The sequence below is a fragment of the Carassius gibelio genome, chromosome B6, assembly GCF_023724105.1.
Source record: "Carassius gibelio isolate Cgi1373 ecotype wild population from Czech Republic chromosome B6, carGib1.2-hapl.c, whole genome shotgun sequence".
Classification (NCBI taxonomy): Eukaryota; Metazoa; Chordata; class Actinopteri; order Cypriniformes; family Cyprinidae; genus Carassius; species Carassius gibelio.
This window is the reverse complement of record NC_068401.1, coordinates 13,169,620-13,193,688: the sequence shown is the minus strand read 5'-3', so window position 1 is coordinate 13,193,688 and position 24,069 is coordinate 13,169,620. Positions and strand designations below refer to the sequence as shown.

The following is a 24,069-nucleotide window of genomic DNA, read 5'->3' as shown; positions in this document are numbered from 1 at the left end:
CTTGTTTTCTCGCAAACATCCACCAGAGCCTCGTTCCTTGCAGGACTCTGTCACATTTCACTCCATGTCTCCTTCTAATATAAAAAAAGCAAACAACCAAAGACAAGCCACATGTACAGACCATGTGCTCACATCCAAGATTTCAGAAAAAGAAAGAAAAAGGGACATTATGTCCGGGTCAGATTTAATCTCATCTCTGCTAAACTCGCACGTTTTGATGCAGACAGCGAAATCGCAGTGGCATAAAGACAGCAGTCACACGTGACAGCGCACAGAGGTTTCACAGCTAACATTTAATCCCAGGAAAATGTAACCAATTTTAGTCCCGAAAATAATCTGAACACAAAGTTGTACACCATCAGAATGGATCACCAATATTTATTTGCAGATTTTTGTAATCAAAATTTCAAATTTCCACTGCAAAAACATTTTTTAAATCTATATTTTTGCCTTTTTATCAAGCAAAAATGTCTCTTTTTTTACCATAATGGATTTGGATGGATAAAAATTATAAAATTATAATGACTTCTAATGTATTATGTCTTATAATATTTCATACAAATTTGCTAAAAGTAAATGTAATTGTTATTGTAAATATTTACCAATTTTTTTAGTAAACAAGACCTAAATACTGATTTAAAAGTATTTTTTTGCAGTGAAATTAAGCCTCCCACTGCGGCAAGGAACATGAGTGTTTATGTGTTTAGATGGGGCATGCGATAAGAACACAGGAGCTGGATGAGTCACAGGTTCTCTTGCCTGGATGTTCCGTGCTGGGGGTTCCACCATCAGAAATGCTTAACAGCAGGATCCCATCCCCCTCCATCTCTCTCTCCCTCCCCTGACTCTGCTCTCTCCTTTCCACCCTCCCCTTCCTCTTTTCCAACTGCTGCATTGGGGATCTCTCTCCTCATGCAGAAACTAAAGTCTGATGCCATCTCACGGCATTCCACAAACAAAATGAACCTTTGAACTGCATTTAATGTACAATACTTTCACAACTAATGAATTTACTTTTTTGGTTTGCATAGCTTTTCGAAATACAGCATCAGTGAGTCTAAACCGCAGTTCAGCTCTGGAAATGACGCAGCCCAAATTGAATCCACAATGGCGCATACTGTATATAGCCAATGTTTAGCGATGACTGTGGGTGTTTTAGCGTAAGAGTGGATTTGTGTGTGATTACCTAGGAAGGTGTTAGAGATGAACTCCGACACCTGATTGCCAGATCTGCTCATCTCAGAGAGGTGCGTCAGCTCCCTGTTCAACATTCTCTTGAACTGGAAAGGATAAAGAGGGAGAACCATTAGTCATGTAAACCCAAAAAAGTTCAACAGTGAATTTTCCGTAAGGTTGACATTTTTCCAGATTTATTTTTATTTTTATTCCTTTATTCGGTCATGCATTTACAAAAAATATCACAATGTGTTATGGGGTACCAAATGTTATGATTAATATAATAATAAATAGAAATTATATAAAAATGTTATTTAACATATTAACACCTAACATCTCTAAAAATCTTAATATCTAATATATTTAAATCTACTTTTTAAAATATTCATGCATTCATTTTATTGCATTCATTTCTCTAGTTTTTTAAATAAATCTGTATTACCTTACAGCAAGCATATTTTTTTTAATGCATAAAGAATGAGAATTGCAGTACAAGAGACAAGGTAGACACTGTTTGAAATTTCATTTGTAAACTGAAACATTTAAATTCTTGCCAAGTTTAAAGTAATTTAGTTTTTTTAGCATTTTTTCATTTTTTCATAATGTATGAATATATGTTCCCAAAGCACTGATGAGGATCCAAAAAGATGCAATGTTAGCAAGAAATAAATAAACAAATGCATATATAATTAAATAAGTCAGAAACGGCAGCCATATCCTGCGCCACATCTTTGATTTTTGAGCTTCATTAGTACAAAGGGATAAATCACAAAAACAACCTACAAAACTGTGCTTTTGACATCCAAATCAACATTTTAACTAAGATACAAAAGATTCATTTGAAAAGAACAGCTCAAAATAGAGCGTGGATCTAGACATTCCAGCACAGGATGCCACACAGCGAGACTTGCTGTAGGTTTTCCTTCTCAGTGTCTCTCTAGACCACCAACTAACACCGAACCAAAACCAACCTCCATTAGCAGACCAAATAACAGTTTAGCAGCTGCCATACACACCTTAATGTAACCCCAGGATACAGAGAGAAGGTAATTGGCCTCAGGCATTTTGGATCGTATTTAAGCTCCCGAAATCCACAACAGCACACTCCTATACCACGAAGGAAAAGAGCCAGAGAGAGGCAGACGAAAGGGATTCTTCTAGTTGGGAAAAACGAAAAATCCCCTCTTCTCTCCTCTCCTACTCTGCTTGGTATGGATTAGTAGCCAAAAAGAAGACGCAAGCCGTCTTCACGGCAGCTCTCGGCTGAATCGCTCTGCTGTTGACTGTCCATGGCTGCAGATACGAGCGGGGGCCGACAGCGGATGGGAACAACCGTCCTGGGATGGAGGATGATCCGGAGAGCGATGGCCAGAGCTGGAAGCGAAGCGGAGTGTCTGAAAGTGCCAGTGAATTATGGAGGAGATGAAGGAACAGTGGAGCAGAGGGAGGGAGGGATAAGGATAAAAAACACTGGGATGCTCATCTGGCTGGAGGGGGGTCTTCCTCTGCTGGATTAGTGCCGCTCCGCTGCTGCAGTACGCTCGCGCTCTCTCATCATCTCGCTCTGTCTTTCTCTCTCTCCTTCTGCTTTGCACCCTCCCTCACCCGTCTCTCCCCCGGTCTAGAGTCTGTCAGCCCCAGCAACGCACTCCACAGGCACATATGATTTGACACAGAAATTGCTGAGGAGGGGGGAGCCCCTACTTTGTTATGCGGGGAAAGCGCGATAAAAAGACACGTAAAGAAGGACAGAGTTTATGGACGCCCTTGGCTTTTTTGGGAACAATTCATCGACTTTTATGGCATTCCTAATCAAGTACAACTTGTAAGAGAAATGACAAATCTGGGTTCTTTCAGGCTCGGTCAGCCTTCTTTATTGCATTCCCATAATGCATGAGGCTTCATATGGAGCTCTGTGCTATTTTTACCGTAGAGTATGGTGGGAGAGGAGACTTGGATAATTGCCTCTCTTTGTCTTTTTTCGGTGACATCAACACCCCCCCACAACTCTCTCTCCCTCTCCGTCTACATCCAAACACCAATTACACCAACATCCCAACGCCATGGCAACAGCGTCATGTGACATGGGCTGCCACTGAGGCTTCCCTCCCTCCCTCCCTAGCCTCCAAAGATGGCTGCCCAGGAATCACGAGGACACCACTGCGTCTCAATAACATCTGCCAAATCAACCCCCAATTCGTCAGGAGGAGGAGGCAAAAGGGAGGCAAAGGGCCAAAATCGATGAGCTGTCCTTGATAAAGCCACTTTGGGCAGAGTCCAATGACAAGGAAAACCCTTAGTGAATATGAGGGGAAAATAAGCCAATTGTTGGATTAGGATGGTGTTTGGATGATTTTGCTGGTCAACCTATTGGTTTCCTTAATGGACAATCTTAAAAGTGCCCAAAACCACTAAAACCAGCAGACCAGACCATTCTGTCCTCATCATCTTCACCTACGACGGATAAAATAGAACATTACACTAGATGCATAATTACACAAAGGATTTACATTAAAACAATTTACACCTAGGAGCTGCTTGTACATTTCATAAATAGGTTCAAAGGAACAGCGAGTAATATTCAGTCAAACATGAAATCTTCAAGTAGAAAGACTGAAAAAGTATTTTCTGGTAAAATCTATTTGCCTGTTTTTCGCCCCTTAATGCAGAGAAGCTGGTCTCAGATTTGAGGAGCTAAATGGGCTCATGCAATGATTTTGGATCCTCCGAACTGTGAAATGTGTGTGTGCGTGTCTGTGTTTGTGCGCCTTCATGAGAAAAAGAGAGTGGGAGGGAGAAAGGGAAAGAGGGGGGAAAGAGAAAGATGGAAAATAGCTGAGAATCTCTGCATTATGCTGCAGTGGGGGTTCCTCAGCAATGCGTGAGACGTCTAGTCAGAGCTGTAAACAACTCTGACATATCAAAGACGCGCTGCCTTCCGCGGCTCACATTTATTCTTATCATCCATATCAGTAAATCCATGTGAGTGTCTCTCTCTAAGCTCTGTGAGAAACATGGCTGTTGGGGGGCGGATGTGCGCCTACTTCTGCTCTGAGAAGAGTAAAGGGTGAAAGGAGGGAATTTCATTCTCAGAGACCTTCATTCACATGATTAGAGATAACCGATTCTATCAGTGTAATGCATTTAAAAGCAAAAACTAATATATTTAGGAAATTAAAGCTGGATAGTTGACACATAATGAACATCAAGATTCACCATTTTACTTTTTTTCCGACATCAACAAACCTACAAGGTCATAATTTAAATGTAAATATTTTCTCCACATTATCTTCAGTATCTCAGTTAACTTGTAATTACATTGTTTTATATGGAGCATACAGTAGTTTGTGACACCAACAGACGCGTCAACTTCCCAAATGTATTTCATGTCAACTACCCACTGGCAGAAAATATGCACATCATAATAATTTCTATATACCTAGATGCAAGTTTTAATTTTTGCTTCTTTTTTTTTTTATAACAGAATAATCAGCAATTGGATGCTATTTTATTTTCTCCACTAGTGGGCGGTATAAAGCCACAGATATTAAGTGAGAAAGATTTCTCACACTGTTCGCCGGTGGACTGTTCAATCAATTTGTACTGTCATCATGACCTTGTCTAATGCACCAGTGTGTCTGATGTAGGACAGACAAGTCAATCAATCAATCATCGAAATACATTTCACTTTTCAGCTGTCCATTGTCAGTTGAGATCTGTGTTCTTATATCCACCTTTCTCCGTATTCAAACTTGTATGTAAATGTCACAGATCATTTTTTTATCATAATTATTATTACTATTTCTCACTACAGTAAATGTCATGTGTACATCATCTAGTCGGGAAAACCCCCATTTATTTCTTGGTCAGAAACTGTGGGAGTTTTGTTGCACTGAATGATGTCACTTGAGAAGCACATAATTGCAAAATCGGCAAATTCTTAACAGCCATTGATTGATATATGATGATCTCTGGAAGATGACTTTGAAAGACCGTGACGCACATTGAGATGATAAACGAGTTCTCTGGTATATTAGAACAGTAACATCAATAATGACATAACAGCTTATGAAGAAATCAGCAGCTCTTTGTGTGCCAAACCAACAATGCCTGAGGATACAAGCCCAACGTTTCACTTCCTCAAAATTTCTCAATATGTGCACAAATGTGTGTGTGTAAAATCAACGAATGGACAAAGTAAAATAATAAGTAGTTATTATATTACAGACAAAAAACTTTTTAAGATGCTTTAGCCCCAATTATATCCACATTCAAAATCCATTAAGATTAGAAAGGAACTTCAACTGTTTAAAATTGACAGACTGTTTCCATGCAATTCTCCATGCAAGCTTATACCGGTGATCTCAGTCTACAGTCAACTAAATATGCAGGAACTTTAAAAACTAACACTAGCTTGAGACCATCAGCTCAATGTTACATGGCTGGCTGATATTATGTCAAATCTTATATTATTAAATATAATATTAAATCTTTGCAAAGCAGCTTTACAGAAAATTAAATTTTCTACATTAAGAAAATAAATTATCAGTGGAGATGACTATTTCCAGTTTATGTCCCATGTGGATAAAAATGGATGTTAAAAATCAAGCAGTTATCTGTTGTCTGAGTTTTGGCATCACCTGAGCTGTTCTGAGGGGTTATAACTTATAACCACATTGTTTTATTCACATTGTCTTAATCGTAACTTCTTAACACAAGAAGGCACTGCGGAAAAAATTAACCTTTCCAAGAAATCGCTCTTCACCCAAAAAGCACACTTATCATAAGAATTCAGAAATAAAAAGTTCAAAGAGATACTTTAGAAAACAGTTCTGTCCTTGAAAAAGTCCACCAAGTAACATTCAACAAAAATGAACAGCCCACTTACAACTTGCAAAAGTCTAAAACAGAAGCTCACCTTCTTCCAGCAGTTAACTTTTCCGATCTTTCTCTGATCTTTTCTCTCTAAGTAGCAAGCTCCCATTTTAAGTGAGTTAAGGTTTCTAAGTCCTGCTTGCTGTGAGTCTGTGTCACCCTGGCTCTCTTGAGACTTAAGTTGCAACGTTTGAAAGACTCAATAGCGTTACTGAATAATTTTGAGCTGAGAGCGCTGACTATCCTTCAGTGTATGAGTGTGTCACTGTATACACTCCCCCTCTCACCGTGGGACCGCCTCCTTCTGACACACACACACACACACACACACATACACACACACTGGAACTCTAACCCCATTGCAACATAGTTTATAGGGTAAAAAGAGTGCTCTGGAATCAGATAAAGCATACTGATGTGATCTCTTAAAAGTCATCAGAGGAAACATGCAGATCTATAGGAAGTCCTCACTTACAAGTTACAATAATGATAATTTAAAAAATTAGAAAGTTTAAGCTGCATCCAAAGGAAATGGAAACTTTTAAAGTATCCTGCTTTTTAGATCTTTCTCCTGAGGACTTCAATTTCACCTGTCCCCTCTATTTATAAGATTGAATTATTATAATAATTCAAATATTAATACATTACATACATTTTATTTTTATTTATCCATAGGAATTTCATGAGAAAAACAGCAATTAAAGAGTAAAAATGAAGCAAAATGTAAATTAAATACGAATACCAATGTAAAAAAAATACATTAATTGTATACTATAGAATAAAGAAATATTTTCTATTTGATACAATTTGAGTTAACCTTTTCAAAATACTGTGAAAAGGAAATGTTCTTGTTTTATAAACCATATTTTCTCTCATCACTGTTCGATACAGTGACTACATTTGGGGATTCATGGCCATGGACTTTAGTATCTATTTAAACAACTTTGTCAATTTACTGTAACAAAAAGAGCGAGTGTGCAGTTCTCTTATCTTTACTGGAATATCCAGTTGACTGAAACAGAATATACATATTACATGTGGGCAGAGAAATCCTGAAGCTGATACTGTTAAGATTTTACATGCACACACAGCTAAGTGTAATACACATCAGACGACACAGACGTTCAAAAGGGCAGCAAAAGGTCAGACGTCCTGGTATTCTCTGTACAAGTCTGATTGATGGCTTTCTTTGTGTTATTTGCACAAACTAATACAAAAGCTTCTAGAATATGAGAATGTTTTGAGCCAATCATGACACAGAAACAGATTTTGTAAATGTCCCATTTTCTTGCATATGTATTGTAATTTTTATTCATGAATTGTATTGTTTGCCTACATGTACAGAAAAAAAAGATGCGTGTCATTATCATTTTCTAGTAAAATTATATATACACCCATAGACTGATCATTTTACTTCAGATGCAAATAAATAAATAGTGAAAACATAATAAATAAATAAATGCAAATCTCATTTTTTTTATCTTAATAAAAAGCATTAACATGCATATTTCCACGAAAAGTAAAATTATCATGTTTTAAGGCTGTTTAGATACTTTTACTGGAAAACACGCCAAAATTCATGAATAAGAAAATGATTAACAGTAAGAATTCCGGGGTCATTGCAAAATCCGTCCCTTTCCTGCACATGTATCTGTCTGATTGAGCTTCTGAGTGTGTGTGCGGGAGTTAGTGTGTATTCATCCCTATTGTCTACAGTAAAAGTCCCTGTGCTGCAGTGTATGCCTGTTTGACGTCAACAGAAGAAGAAACAAACAGGGAGTGCGGCCTTGCCCTGCCATACAGAACTCACTCCCATTGTAGTCTGGACCCGGCTAGAGCTTAGGAAGGAGACAGGAAACCTGAGTCACAGCTGCAGGATACACACACACACACACACACACTGTATGTAGTGGAGCACATGAGATGACTCTGACAGCGACTTGAAAACAACACATAGTATTTAAAAGTACAAAAAGGATGATAAACAAAAGAGGTTGAAACGTATATATTAATCTGTAACACTGACAGAATTTGCTTGTCAGCAGACGTTTCATAAGGAAATAGGGTATTTGTGTTTCAAATTCAATTATATTGTATATCATATTGCTTTGATTATGCAATAAAGTGCTGTTTATCTATTCAAGTCTATAAAAAAACAAGGAAAAAAAAATACATCCCCTAATAAAAAGTTAACATTTAACGTCCTAAACGTCATTGTTAATATAAACTGGCCTCCAAGCTGTCAATCAAATCAATTTCAGAGAATACCGCCGTACACCGCATTTCCAAAGTAACATAAAGGGGTGTGGAAAAACATGCTGGAAAAGAGACATGCTAAAACCTGTTCAATATGCTAGAAAGACCTGCTAACACATGTATACAGACAATGTGTGAGACTGTTGTGATTGTAAAGTGATGTGGCATTTCTAAGGAAGCCTTGTACTTCAAATACCTCGGAAAACGCACCACAACTAAATCATAATAAAGCTTTGAATTTCAAATCTATTTTGCATATTCAAACAGATTCCATCGGAAATCTTATTGTGGTGACTGATAGAAAACAGCAGACTGAATTTTTAATGCAAGCTAACTGGCACAAGGACCGACTCTCAATAGCCCCATTCACAAAGCGGCCGTTGAGAGAAGCATTACGAACAAAAACACACTCTAAATTATCAGAAAAAGTTATTGAGCATGCTGTACTGTGCAGGCATCCTCTGAGAGTTTTTACAACTTCAAGAGGAGCTCTTTAAAGTGATGTGCTGCATCTTCTCACCTTGTTGGAGGCCATGTCGCTGACAGAGCGGTACGTCTGGATGGTTTCCAGCTGATCCAGACACCAGTCCAGCTCCTCCATGGTCTCCACGGCCAGCTTCTGGTAGGACTCGTCTGGACAGAGACACACAGAAACGGGGGCACCGTGAAAATCCTGCTGCACGGCCACTCGAGCACAGCCCGCCAGACGTTCCTTCATCCTGGGCTTGCACACACACACGCATACGCACACACACTCCCAGACTGTATGAGAGAGTGAGAGTGGGTTCTTCTGAGCGCTAGCTGTAAGAGATTTCCCCCTCTGCTCGCTCCCTCTCATTGGCCCGGTCCTTGTGGCTAGATACTGCCTCTTTGGCTTTGTGCCCCTTCCTCTCACCAACTCCTAGCTCTCTTGGTGTTGCCCTCTCTTTGTGTGCCACTCTCACTCATGTCTGAGAGTTGGCTGCAGTGGGGTGATACAGCCTCTTGGCTCTGTGCTTCCTCATTTCACTGCCCCATTTGGCATCTCTCTCTCTCTCTCTCTCTCTCTCTTTCTCTCTCTCTCTCTCGTCCCTTCCCCTTTTTTATAATTTCTGGCTCTTGTAGGCTCTGATGTCAATAGAGAGGAGACAAAGGGGGTTACTCTGAAAAGCTCGCTGTATAAACTTGTACGTAAACACACACACACACACAAACGCACACATTCTTGCTGTGAAAAACACTTTAACTTGCAAAAATGCATTAAATTTAATCACAAATATTCACTGTATATTTACAGTGATTTCACAGGCAATATAAAATTAAGTTACATCTTGATTTTAGGAGATCATTAGGTTTCCTAAAGGCGATTTTCTAGAAAACATTTTATTAGCATATTTATTTCAAGCTTTAGTAGATTTGATTTCTGTGAATCGGATTCATTTGCATAACTCAAAAATGCTCATTGTACTTTTGCCCTGCATGGCATTTTTGTATTTTGCATGTATTTAAAAGTTTTCATGAAACGTACGCGTCGCTAACGTTTATAAGTCTGGGGTCGGTAGAATTTTATTTTGAAGAAATTCATATTTTATTCAGCAAGCATCCAATTGATCACAACTTTTACAAAACTATTACTAAACTGTAACTATTCATCAAATAATACAAAAAAGTATCAATCAAAGTAAAAAATAAGCTGCATAGCTGTTTTCTACATTGATAATAATAAATGTTACATGAAATGTCATTTGCTAGCTTTGTCGTCATAAAAATTAATAAAATTTTAAAATATATCAAAATAGAGCAATTACATTTTTTTCTTAATATTTCACAATAATACTGTTTTACTCCATTTCTGTTCAAGTAAATGCAGATTTGGTCAACTTCTTTCTAAAACTATAAAAAAAAAAATCTTACAGACTCTAAACTTTAAAATTCTAGTGTGATTGGGAAATATTGCTGTTTGTTATACTGGTGCATGAAAAAAAAAAAAATTTCTTTGAAAAAAAAGAAAAGAAAGAAATATTCTTCTTTGTATTCTTTTTTATTTTATTTTAATTCAATGTTTACAATATTTAGCTTTTTATATTTAACATTCTAAATCTATTTGGGAAAAAAAAAACTTTTCAATATAATGAGATAAATTAAAAAAGCCAAAAAGGCTATACGGTTCAACCAAACAAACAACAAAAGAAACAAAAGCAGCAAAAAGCACATTTACAGAGACACAAATGACACACCATCACATTTTATCATGCGCTTGAATTAATGTCAAGATGTACGTAAACGGGTCTGCATCATTCCTTGCACGCCACAGAAATGTATGAAGCATAGGCGTGAACTGTGTGTGTGGGTCTTGTTGAAGCATAGATGTGTTTATAGCAGAGAGGAGTTTGGTGAATTGGTGCCCTGTGGCTTTGGGACACAGACGAACCCTTGTGCGCCTCTGACTTTGCTGTGGTGGGTCTCCTAGTTGCAGAACAACACAGCAGCAGAATTTTAGCAGGGCCCTGTCGAATGACGGCACTTCTCTCTAATCTCCACACGTTCAAAGCCACACAAGCAAATTTGCTCTCCGGAACACCAGGAGAAAAAGCTCTTTGGTGTGGGTAATTCTTTTTTTTCTCTTTTTTTAAGCGTATGGAGAGGTACCTGTAGACTACAACACCAAGGCAATGTCGAAAAGCTGGAAAGTGGATTTTCTGAACAAGATTTACATTCTCCCAAAACTGGACCAAACCAGTTGTATACCTAAACGAGGACAGCTAAGCATAACCACATTTTTATATTTCTGAAGAAAATGTGAATAGCTCCTGCCCATGAAAAACTGCTATAATGCTAGGGTGCGCATGTGGGTGCCAGAGCACTGGTGTGTGGTTGCTGAGGTGTTCTTTGTGGTTTGTAGTGAGTTGGTATCCGGTTGCTAGGCTGTTCTGGGTGGTCGCTAGGTGGTTGCTTACTGACCCAAGTCAAGAGACCACCCTCAAGTCTCTAACAGTCTCGTCTCAAGATAAGACTCAGGTACCAATGTTAAATCCAGTTTTTGCTTTTGAGAATATTTACATTAAAATACTTAAATAAGTTTAAGGGGTCATATCATGCGGGTATGTACTGCAAACACATAAGAGCTTCATCACTGTCTGTCCCCCCTAAGGACATTATTAAATAATCTTTACATTTATTTAAAACAAATTAAGCTTGCGATTATGGAAAGGGGCGTTGCATTTCTGACAAGTGCTTGTGGTGTTCGGCCAATCACAGTGCCGAATCAGAGCAAGTCAGTTGGCCAATCAGAGCAAACATCGCTTGTCAGAACTTTGTAGAAAATGATGCGTTTGAGAGAGGCGGGGCATAGAGGACCTACAATAATGTACAGTATTTAAAAAATAATGTGTTTTTTTAACATTAAAGCATGTCAACGTATTCTGTTACACAAAATAATTATCTTTAAAGAAAGTAACATATGACTCCTTTAAACAATTAAATCTAATTCAATCTAAACTATTATTGAATAATCTGTTCAATAGAAAAAAAAAGACATAATACAAAATCAGATGTAAATAATACTATAATATACTGTATGGATGGATGGATTAAGGTTTAGTTAACTTCATTTGTTATAGCAAAGTATAGTTATGGTCTATCATTTAAGTGTTCTTAAAAATGTTCTTCCTCCTTTGATTTCTATCCATACACTGCTCTGTAAAGGTGATTTGCATACACATCTTAGGTCTGAAATCTGTCATTATGAGGCAAAGCATGTTTGACTGGACCAGTGAGGTGTCTGACCACATGTGCGTAAGAAGGGTTTTTCCCTTTCTCTTCCTTCGAGACGTGAACAACACAGACAGACGCACAAGCGCCGATGGCCCTAGCAGATTCGGAAAAAGGAGGCAATGGTCCAGGAAAGATGCGGACATATGGCCATGCTGCAGTTGCCCACATACTGTACCATGAGGTCATCCAATTACAAACAAAAGGGGACCGGTTTCAGCTAATAAGCTGCCATTACACATGCATAAACAAACAAAAGTAATTAATAAATGAAATAATGCACATTAATCATGCAGTTACATTTACCAAAAATACGAATGTGTATTCAGCCGGTCAAGTGATCTCAACATTGCAAACACTATGACACATATTATGTAGATTTAAATAGCATTTCTATGTCTAGATTTGACTGTCGAATTATATTAAATTATATTATATGTAAATGAGCATAATTAAAAAATATTTGTAAATGAATTTCCTATGTGTAAAGTTTTTTTTTTTTTTTTTCTTCAGCTATACAAGTTTTAATGGATCATTTCTCGGCACAACTATTTGTTTGTGACATTGAATTGCATCACTTAAGACAAGCGTAGGTGTGGTGTTATAAGAAAAAGTATCAGCGTACCGAGAGGTTGGGTTTTGTGGCCACAAACTGTGTTTGCATATGTGTCATTTGAGGTTACTTCAGATCGCAAATATCAAATCATGTCTTCTGGTCGTTTGAGGGTGTCAATGCCATGGCTGTGCGCTGTATGCATAGGTGTGAGCTGTCGGATGTGGTAACAGCTGTGTGTCTGTCTTCCTGATGTGCATTGAGAATTAGTTGAGAGCATGTGCTTACATGTGTCATTATTCCTTTCTCACTCTTTCTCTCATTCCTTCATCGATGCCCCTCCTGAAATCATGCGTCGTGTTTCAACACTTAGTCAAGCAGTGGAAGGATAAACTATAGCATTTCCAATAAAGAGGAAGCATGACGACTGACGTCAGCTCAAATCTCAATGGACCTACTAAGAAAACACTTCCCCCGGTTTTGACTGTAAGAAGAGAGGGAGAAAGAAAAGAAAGAAAAAGTTGGGGAAATTCTGGAGAAGCCTGTTTGTAGCCAAAGGACATTGTGAAACAGCGTAACAGATGGGTTTCTCTCTGTGAGCAGAGAAAAACTGATGGCTTGTCAAATTTAAGGGAAATAAACAATCTCATTTAAATTACATCAACTATACAATTCAGATGTTTGTTTTTTGTATATTTATATATATATATATATATATATATATATATATATATATATATATATATATATATATATATATATATATATATATATATATATATATATATATATATATATGAACAATTATATAGCTATTTGGGATTGGAGACTCTATATCAGAAGACTGACTCTTTACCAAAATCAGTACTTTAATAATTTATAATTTATAATAACTATTTATTATAATGAATTATAAACCTTTATAAAATATGTACTGGTAATATAAAATAGGGAAATACCTGAGAAAGAGTGAGAAAGAGAGAGAGACAGAGAGAGTTTTATTAGTATTTAATCTTGCTTTCTAAAGACCAGTCAGAAATGATCAGTAATTATGTTTTTATGATAATAATGTAATAATGAGTAACTATGATTATTAATTGACAGACATATATTTAACAGTAAAAAGAAAAGAACATAATTTGAAATAATAATAATAATAATAATAATAATAATAATAATAATAATAATAATATAAGCGTTCCTATCTTGCATACTTTTGAAGTATAGTTTGTCTAGTATTTTTTCCGTGGAGCTTCTCCCATCTTACTCACTGGTAAAATTCTCTGTAAAGATGTTTTGGAAGAATATTTATTGCGATATGGTTATAATAGGTTAATTCAATTGAAATTACTTCTCTTTGGGTTTGTGCATATTTTACTTAAAATCTGTCAAATCCTTAAGACCATAAAGAGTCTTATTTGCCATTGTACTGTAGGTTTTATAGAGATGCTCAAGAGCGCCCCCTTTGTGTCCACTGTACACCCACACTGGCGTGGATCTCACAGTGTAATATGACCAACAGACCATGCAGCAATGTGGAGGATTATGAGCGCTGATCGTCACAGTAATTTCTGACATACTGTAAGTTTTTTTAACCTTCAAAGAATCATACAGACAACCCAATGTATAACTAATACAGTAGCTTCATTAGCTTATAAGAAGAATTGGAGGATCTTAAATTTTTCAAAGTGAGAGATAATTTTGATGGTACTGTGCCATTTTATGGTCCAATAACCTCTCTCAACAGATGTTACACACTTTTAGATGCCACAGTGGAGCCTCACAGAACTATGTGGGACATTACCTGCCTTCATTTTATGGTGGTTTGGTCTCAACATGGCAATTTTCTGAGAAGCATCAAACGGGTTCAAATAAAATGTTTTCCATTGGGAGTCAGAAGCCACTGTTTTGGCTCTGTGGACTTCAACAACAGACACACTGAATAAACAAAGAGTGCTGGAAAAGACCGCATTGAGACGACCCATCAACATGAATGGGAGTCCTCTGCAGAAGTTAAAATGGGTGCTTGTTGAATTGGGCATGTTAGACCACACAAAACATTAGACTTTTGAAGTCATATTTTTAAAAGAGAAAATGGCAAAGGACAGCCAATGAGCAATAAGTTATTGGGGGCTGAGCATTTTTCCGATCCAGATTGTGACACAAACTTGGCCCCATTTCTATGTGTGGGTGTGAGAGAGACAGAGACCAGGCCAAATCCACCCAAATTAAAAGGCCTTTCTATTGAAAAACAGCCCCCCAGTTCTTCTCTCTCTATCAACAGAGCTGTCTGTCAGCCTCTCTAAAACTACTCCAGACATATTCCATCAAGAAACAAACCTGGGTAAAATAACTGCCAAGAGTGAAATTATAGGATATGGTATGGCACAAAAGAACCAAGCCAAAGTGGTCTAAAACTCCTGCCCTGTCTGGATCCAAACCCTTCTCCTCATTCTTCACCCATTTGTTCAGTTATGGTCAAAAACACTCCTTCATCGTTACACACATCTGGCATCTCCTAGCTAAAAAAACCCTCACATTTGCCCAATAAGTTCATGAAAAGCATAGCAGGACTTAAGAAATTAGTTGTAAACATTGGTAGAGCTAGAAAACAACAACAGATAACAACAGAAGGGCCATATTTGGAGTTGTAACAATGGTTTTCACGTTTGCAATCATTATTACATTACTATTAAAGTTTTTTTTTTATAAAGATGCAGTCACATTTGGCATTGCTCAGCATTTTTTAATAGGAATCCACACGATCAAGAATAAAAGATTACAAAGGTTTTACAACAGGTCATACCATGTTAACCTTGTTTTGAAACTGACTTTTGTGTGAGCTGTGTTTTGCACATTGTTACATTATTAGCAAAAGACAACAGAGCTTTTTTCTTTTTTTTGCTTTTGAATTTTCAAATTGAATTCATAGAAACTGACTGGCTGATTTTATTGTATTTATAATAACTAAGCAAAAATGAATAAAACATGTTAACGTTTCATCCGACACCAGTCAAAGATGTTTAAGTCTCTTTTTGTGTCAAATGGTTTACAAACCTTTTTAGATATTGTCAGTATGTTATTACTTTACATTTCACTGTCTATCCAAATGCAGCAAACTGTATGTTCACTTTATGTACAAACACCGAAACCGAACGAGATGACTCTGTTGACATTGGCTTTTTGGAAGTTTCCAGATTTGTTCCATTAAATTCAGAATTGATGAGCAGCATTTCATGAGTCAATAGTCAGTTCAGTGAGGGGTACGTGGGGTAAGCGACCACACAACATACAAACTTGTATTCACGTGGTCCTGGGTGGTTAAAGAGAACATACACACACAGGGAAGGCTTTGTCCTTTCACCTGGCTTGAACCCTGCCACCAAAGTCTAGAGTATTGACAGACCTCAATAGGGCTGTTGTCAGTAACTCGCTGACCCATTCCAACCCCATTACCATAGACTAGGAAGCCAGCATAACGCAATTAATTCAAACTTTTGTCAATTTTGGTTTTTCTTTCGCTCTTACCATTACTGGAACAGCCAACGGAGATTCCTGAGGGAATCTGGGGTCAGCTGCATATGATGATGTGCAATACTCGAAGAAATTCACAATGGATGTTTTAATAGATACCAGCTGGAGTTTTAAAGATTTGGGGATCGAAGCCAAATAATGGGTGAAATCCATTTGGAAGTAAACATTATGATGTTCTACCCACAAGGTCAGAGCGTTACTGTCTCATAGTATACTGTGTGTGCATATTTGTGACTATGTCATTGACACTTTAGGTTTTTTTCATTTACAGGTTAAAAAAAATATGTTTAGAGATGTGTGGGCAAATGTGTGTAAGATTCTTGTACAATAAAAAAAAAACTCAAATACTGTCTAACCCTGAGGGTAGGAGTGCCCTTCAAGAGGGGAAAAATGCCATTTGGAGTTCGCCCAACATTTCAATCCACATGTAACTTCATCTGTGTTCAATAAACAAATCCATATGAATATAAAAGAACTAGGGTGGAATAAAGGGTGGCAGAGGGGAGTTGGGTTAACTAAAAGCCAAAAACGATTTTACAGCATACACTGTAATAAAACAAACCTGCAGCCATCATGCTCTCCACTGTTCCATCACTATGGATTTTCTTTCCCTTTTAAGGAAACAGGATAGACAGGATGTGTTTGGTGCACATGGGAGAAAAGATTTACGATCAGCATGTCTACAGCATCCCAGCTCATTCACCTGTGATTTCCCATAATGCAAAAATGCCAGACAATCATACCACTGCTAAAGAAAGCAAAACTTAATGTTTAGCTATTTAAACATGTTTTTTTACATGTACATTAATATGCACAAAGCATCTTTTAAGATTAGTTGAATTTCTTCAATTATCTCTTCGTGAAAGTTAAAGTTTCCCAACAACAACAACAACTTAATAGAGATCATTAAATGGATAGTTAATCCAAAAATTATCATTTTTTGACACACCATCAGCTTCTTCCAACCCTTTTTTATCATACATGAAATGAGATGTTGGGCAGAATGCCAAACTTGTTTTCATACAACAAAAGAGAATGGGTAATTAAAAAATTCCACCTTCAGAGCCAAATGGCATTGGTTCAGGCATATCATGGGACCAGTCTTCATACACTAAATGTGAAAAAAGGCACCTGTAAATAAGTTTTGAAAGATATAAAAGATTATTTTCTATAAATTACTCAGGAAGACTTAAAGTATTCATCTGTTTCAGTCATGCAACTCATCTGCCATATCTATGACCATTAGCGGGCCAAAGTAATGGCAGTGAATACAAAGTGTTAGATTTTTACCTGAGATTTGTTAAAAAATGTACATCTGTTCACGTATTTTTGCATAAACATTTGCAAATGAATGGACAAATCATGTACAGTAACTAAAACAGATGGAACATTGTGTGTTGAATAAATCATATATTTATTTTTTGGAGCTATCACCACTGATTTTGTTGCATGGAATATATCCTTTGTTTTTCACACCACACATAACATTACACTGTTTAAATATGGGGGTGAGTAAAATTAATTTTGGTTGAACTAACCCTTTAATTAAACGTTGTGAGCAGTCAGTCTAGTATAATAGTGTGTTGTCTAATGTGAAGCATTATGCGAATGTTTCTCAAAAAAAGAAAGTACACACGTGCCAGAATGAGCATTAACAAGCCTCTCTGATTAAATTCTAACCAACAAACCTGTCAGTTCACATGAATTGGCATAAACAACTTCCAATAAGGTGACTCACACATGTTTTTATTTGTGATTTATTTCCTCATTTTCCATATTCTGAGAAGGAAATAAAACTTTGAGCCACTGAAGTCATTTTTGTCACAGTTCTCTTAAATAACTGGAGACTGTTTTCCCCAGCTGTCCATAGAAGATTTAAATCTGATTAAAACACCAAAACAAAAGCATCTACTGCTAACTCTCTCTCTCTCTTTATTTCTCTTTGAGCTTATTTGAAGACATGCAGGCCATTTGGCAGGGTTGTTCATTGGGGAAGGGCAGTTTGTCTGCTTTATGGCTGTGCTGACGTCAATGGCATAACTCAAATAGTTAGCAGGGTGCATGCTCCCAGCTTTCAAAAGCTGCACAACAGCTGAGCCAGTGCTAAAACCCGAGACAGACTACTCTCAGACGACAGTTTCAGCTGACATCTGTTCTTCTCATTGAATACCACTCATCTTAAAATGTACTCATTTGCTAATAGATTTATCAACACTGTTGGCTGGACAAAGCTTGCTCATATATAAAGAAAAGAGGTAGTGCTTTGTGTATTTAAGTTGCTAATTCCTGACTGGGACTTAACACTTTTTGCTTTAAGATTTGAAAGCGTTAGGTCTACAGACTGACAGCAAAAGAAATGACTCTTTGTAGCTGACTCCAACACTTGACAGATTTACTGACCTATAATATCTCTGCTTTTCCAGCTATGGCCCTTAATCCCTGTGAGTAAAGATAGCAGTGTTTTCGAGACAGACCTCTTGCTCCTATTGGAATGATTAACTCTGCTTGAGCTTGTGGAGACACTAAAGTCATTGAGAAAAAAGAATCAACAAAGAGCACTGAATTCTTTACAATTACAGCAACAAAATGAAAGCGAGATATTGTTAAAGCGACTTGAATTCCTGCACCACTGATTTTAACATATTAGGAAGTGTAAAATCAGTTTTAAAACACTGTTGTACTCACAAACAGACTCTTGCTAACACTGGAAACAGCAGATCAGAGCTGGTAACAGATGCCAAGGTTCAGCATAATTAAGATATTTTTGATGAAATCCAAGAGCTTTCTGATTCTGCATAGACAGCAACGCAACTACCGTGTTCAAGGCCCAGAAAGGTATTAAGGAGATCATTAAAATAGTCCATGTGACATCAGTGGTTCAACCTTCAATTTATGAAGCAAGAGAATACTTTTTGTTATGCAAAAAAAAACAAAAATGACAACTTCATTCAATTTCTTCTCTTCCGACTCAGTTTCCACTTCCTTTCACAAGAGTACCACGATGCATGCACATGCATTCCTCTGCTTGTAAACAAGACGCAGTGCATGCAGGTTCTCAGCAGATATCAAATTAAGTTATTTTTGTTTTCTTTGCGCACAAAAACTTTACTTTAAGCCTTTATGTATAATGCATTATAAAAATATGTTTTAAGGCATTAATTATGCCTGGTAATGCAGTACACAAAATTTAATGAATAATTGTAACCAGTTAATACAATATAACACTTATCAATTAATAGTTATACTATGCATTTTAAATTTGGTTATAACAAAGCATATTATGAATAATTATAATGCATTACAACATATAATAACCCTTTTTTTTTCACTTTAAGTAAAATGTTACAAAAGCATACTCGCAGCTTAAAAAAAATTAAGGTTGAACCACTGATAACATATGGCTATATTAATAATGTTCTTACTACCTTTTCAGGGCCATGAATGAATGTGTCAGTTGCATTGTTGTCTGCAGAGGGTCAGAAAGCTCTTGGATCTCACCAAAAATATCTTAATTTGTGTTCCGAAGCTGAACAAAGGTCTTATGGGTTTGGAATGACATGAGGGTGAGTAATTAATGACAGAATGTTCCAATTTTGAGTGAACTATCCCATTAAGACCTACAATGTTCTATAAATCAAACTCCTAGAAAGGCCGCCAAAATATAGGAAATCCCTGTTTAATAGTCATTTCTAACCCAATCTCATGAACAAACAGTAAGTTTGAGTGGATCTGGCTGCTGGAAAAGCTGTGGATTGTGAAATGGCTAAGCAAACAGAATCACTTTTTTTAGATTATGACAGAAAAAAAGAGTTAGCCATGAGAATGTGTTTATCATTCCCTAAAAGAAAAGTGCTGCTAACCAATGGTTATCTCTAGGTACTAACACAAACCACAAGAACATTTCATGCAAATTCATATTTGCATGCTAGAACATTGTAATATCTGTTCACTAGACATTGCAGACTATTTAGATTGTAAACACATCGTACATACATATACTAAGAAATTATGTAAATGTCATGCACTTGGTGAAGAACATTCCTGATACTTCTATAAAAGTATAATAAATTTGATTAGGCAAAAATTGATAGATAACGGTGAGTTATGTAATATTGCTTGGAGAGAAAGAGGGTTTGTGCTGGCACAGCAATATCTCAGCAAAACAGTTTAGGAGCCCTGTGTCTCAACAGACCAATGTTAGTCCTTCAGTACGAACATCGGTATAGTCCAAGGTGACGTCAATCATGTAGTGTATATAACATTTATATTGGCATTCGAAAACACCTGTCTTTAGACTATGGTAAGAGGTTTGGTCTTATCGTTCATACCATAATTATTACATAGTCGGACAATGTGGGGTTCAGATTGAATTCAGCTGCTTTAAGCAACCCCCCCCCCCCCCCCCCCCCAAAAAAAAATGTATAAGTGCCATCTGTCTGGATATCAGATGGGCTAAATGCTGCATCAGTACATAACGTAGATGTGCCTGACGCACTTTGCGTATTACAATCCACCCTCCGATAACTCCAACAATCCCCTTTGTGCAAAAAGACACTCCCCTTGCTGGAGACCAGAGGTGTTTGAAAATATTATTGATGATGTCACGCCGTCTCTAGGGGTCTTGTGTGTATAAACACAGTGCAGGGCAGGGATCTGAAGCCAGTTTGGCACCTAACTGTGGACCAGGGGCTTTGGGAAGAGAGTGTGGCATTCCACACATTCGCACACAGAATCAACACACACTCTAGACATCAGTCAGGCAGTGGGGCTGCGATGACATGTACACATTTCACACAAACACACTTGGACATATCAGTTAAGTCAGCTAGTGGCGAAATACTGAAGACAAATGGAGACACGGTCACGTAGACACATAAGTCACGCACACAAAGGCCCAGGAGAAACGTCTTTAGACTCTACAGCTACATTACAAGGCCCTTACTGGGTAAGGATGTGGTGTACTTAAATATCACTGACCCATCATGGTCTTCCAGCCTCAAAGGCTTTCATTCTGTTGACGTTTTCCCACTTTATTGCCAGACCCTGCCTGTTTGGGTGGGCTGTTGCTAGAGCGGTTGCTATGGCACCCGAGCCTGAGGTAGATGATGAATGGAAATGATTTGACCAGAGGTACCATGTTGTTTTCAAAAAAGAGGTTTCTACTACTAAGTTTGTAGTTCCTCCAAGAGTTTTGGTAGGTTCAGTGATTTATACCGTTTGATCCAAACGTCACTTACACCTTTTTTTTAATTGTCTAATTTTGTTTATTTCAATTCATTTCATTTTAGCACAAACTAAGTTGATTTGTGACCTTTACTTAATTTAATTTCTGTAAATAAATGTATTTCTTTCAGTTTTTCTTTTTTTAATTCTCGAAATCTTATGTTATTTTAAGATTTATATTACATTCAAGATTATGTCCAGGGACTACAGATGTTTATAAATGTGTACTGCCATGCTGCTAATAATAACAATAATAATAATAATAAATAAAAATCTTCAACTTGATCTCCGATGTTTGGAGCCCATTGCAGGCCAAGCAATATTGCATGCTCCAACTAAACAAATATCATGCACAAACACGTAAGTAATGACGCATATTCTAATCCTGCATCTTTTTTATGGAAATAGGGATGCAAAACAACAGAACTGACCAGGTATGCATGTTTTTGCATATCCGTGCTGAACAAACAGGAAGAGTCCTGTCTTTCTCCCTGCTCAAAATCCTAAAATGTTTTCTTATGGCCTTTCCTGTGGTAAATGAGGAAGCGAGTGGAAATACAAAGCTCATTGTTTGGAGCTTTACATAATCTTCGCCTCTCAGAGAGACCTTACACCCTGGGTGCTCTTGTCTTCCATCTAGCTGTGAGCTGGACTTTATTCATGTTGCGCTGGCACATCAATGGAGAAAAAAAGAATTAATAATATACTCCCGTAAAATTTCTGTTAATGTGGAAGGGAAATCTGAGCTCATGCCTCCAGCTAACAGAGGAAATTAGCCAAAACATTTGTGGCCGCTCGGTTTCCAAAGTCCCATTCGAATTCACAATATTTCCAGCATGCGCAAACTGAACCTGCGGTTTGGTTTTTACACGTGAGGCATTACCTCTCGTGCCATTCTGAAGCATGACCCCAACAGCCGTGACGATGACACTGACGCAGGATGTCGCTCCCTTGGGTGGATCACTATAAAGACCCCCATTGTGACATCCAGTGAAAACAACCTTCAAAAACAGCACTGCCAGATAATACCAGATGGGGAGTTTGAGTGTTTTGTTTTTTTTCTAAGCTAAAGCCGTTATACTAAAATCATTAGCCAACAAACCCCCTGCTGAGGAAATAACTTCACAGGGAATGCTACCCACAACATTTTGATCTGAGATCACATTTCACCCGGTCAATCCTAACCTAAACCATTAAGCCCAAACAAGCAAGCCATTCCTCAAGCTCTGACGCAAAATCAGATTTAGATTAGCCAAACTCTGATCTCTTCCACTTTATTATAAAAACGCAGAAAATGAAGCTGATTCAGGTTTAGCGTGAATAGGTTGCTAGTGACGTAAGCATCACGGATCAAAGCTTGAGTTTTGGTTTAAGCTTGGACGTTAGGCACGTGAACAACCTGCACACATATTCAATACTTGAATGAGCACTCAGGCGAGAACTTCAAGGGTTTTCCCGGAAAGCATTCACAGGACACTTCTCCCTCAGTACATCTGAATTCTGTTCACACTGACAGTGACCTGGAGTGGGAAAAACTGCCAGAAACCATCCATTTTTATGAGAGTTGCTGATTTTTGGAAAAACAGGAAGCAATACCTAGGTGAATGAGCATGTCATCAAGCATCAGCTAGATGGAGAAAGGACTGTTACAGTGAGAAATACATTATTGTAATGTAGTTTATTCTGCATTGTGAATGAGTTTTTCACACTGATTATCGTTCATCTTGATATTCATTTAGACACACAGATAAAATAAAATAAAATAAAATAATGCTCATGTTCATGATACGGTGCATTATACACTACTACAATGAGACTGTCCTCCAACAAAAAACGACCATATAGGTTGTTTTGTGGAAGCATTTATCACGACCTATATTTACGTTTTAAAGTAAAGCGCCCTCTAGAGGGCGTTGAAATAAGGACAGTGCGTCTGTCGTCATGAATTGACGTTTACACCGATCTCACAGTATTTCCTACATATTTTACTAGGTGGCTTATTCGTTCGAATGACCACACCTAACCCCACCCCTAAACCCAACCCTCACAGAAATCATGCTAAATTATGATTTACTGAGCATATAGCCTACATTTTCGTGCAAGTCCGTTCCCTGGGATCGAACCCATGATAGCATGATTACATATCAAGGTATAATGCAATAATCTACCGACTGAGCTACACGAAATGCAAATCAGAGTGCAAATAAAAGAGTACAAAACATTAATATGAAAACGACCTTTTGCCGTTAGGGGCGCAATTGTAGTATACGCTCTGATGGGTCGTATTTCAGGGATTTGGACAAACAACCTATACAAGCGTATTGGTTGGAGGACAGGTTGACTACAATGTACACAGCAACTGGGGGACCTACTACAAAATGATCTAAAACAAGATAACTTTTTACGGAAAAAAAAAATATTATTCAAAGTAACAATGCAGTCTAAAAAACATCAGACATCAGAAGACATCAGAAAGAGTTGTATTGCCCTGGATGCTTACACATACAAGGAATTTGTTTCACAAGTGTCACAAGCTTCCTTTACTCAGGGACAACAACAACACACGGACAATAAAAATAAGCTGAGAATAAAAATACACACATATGTTAATATAAATAGATTAAAAAAAACACACACACATTGACATTTTGAGTGATATGAGTAACTGGTTCTGAAACGGTGACAGTTCAATGAAGAATTCA

General features: G+C 37.4%; 1 protein-coding gene across 5 annotated transcripts in view; it reads right to left on the bottom strand.

Moving 5' to 3' along the window:
- Positions 1-24,069, bottom strand: part of pde4ba (phosphodiesterase 4B, cAMP-specific a) — a 138,241-nt gene that overhangs the window by 5,532 nt on the left and 108,640 nt on the right. For 4 of the 5 annotated variants that reach the window (XM_052558280.1, XM_052558281.1, XM_052558283.1 and 1 more), the window contains 2 exons: positions 8,828-8,940; positions 1,187-1,280 (listed from right to left, as the gene is read on the bottom strand). In XM_052558280.1, coding sequence (XP_052414240.1) covers positions 1,187-1,280; positions 8,828-8,940 — 207 coding nt within the window. Of the gene's footprint in view, positions 1-1,186; positions 1,281-2,192; positions 3,256-8,827; positions 8,941-24,069 lie in introns of those variants that run through there. The other variant, XM_052558284.1, reaches the window with a different exon arrangement.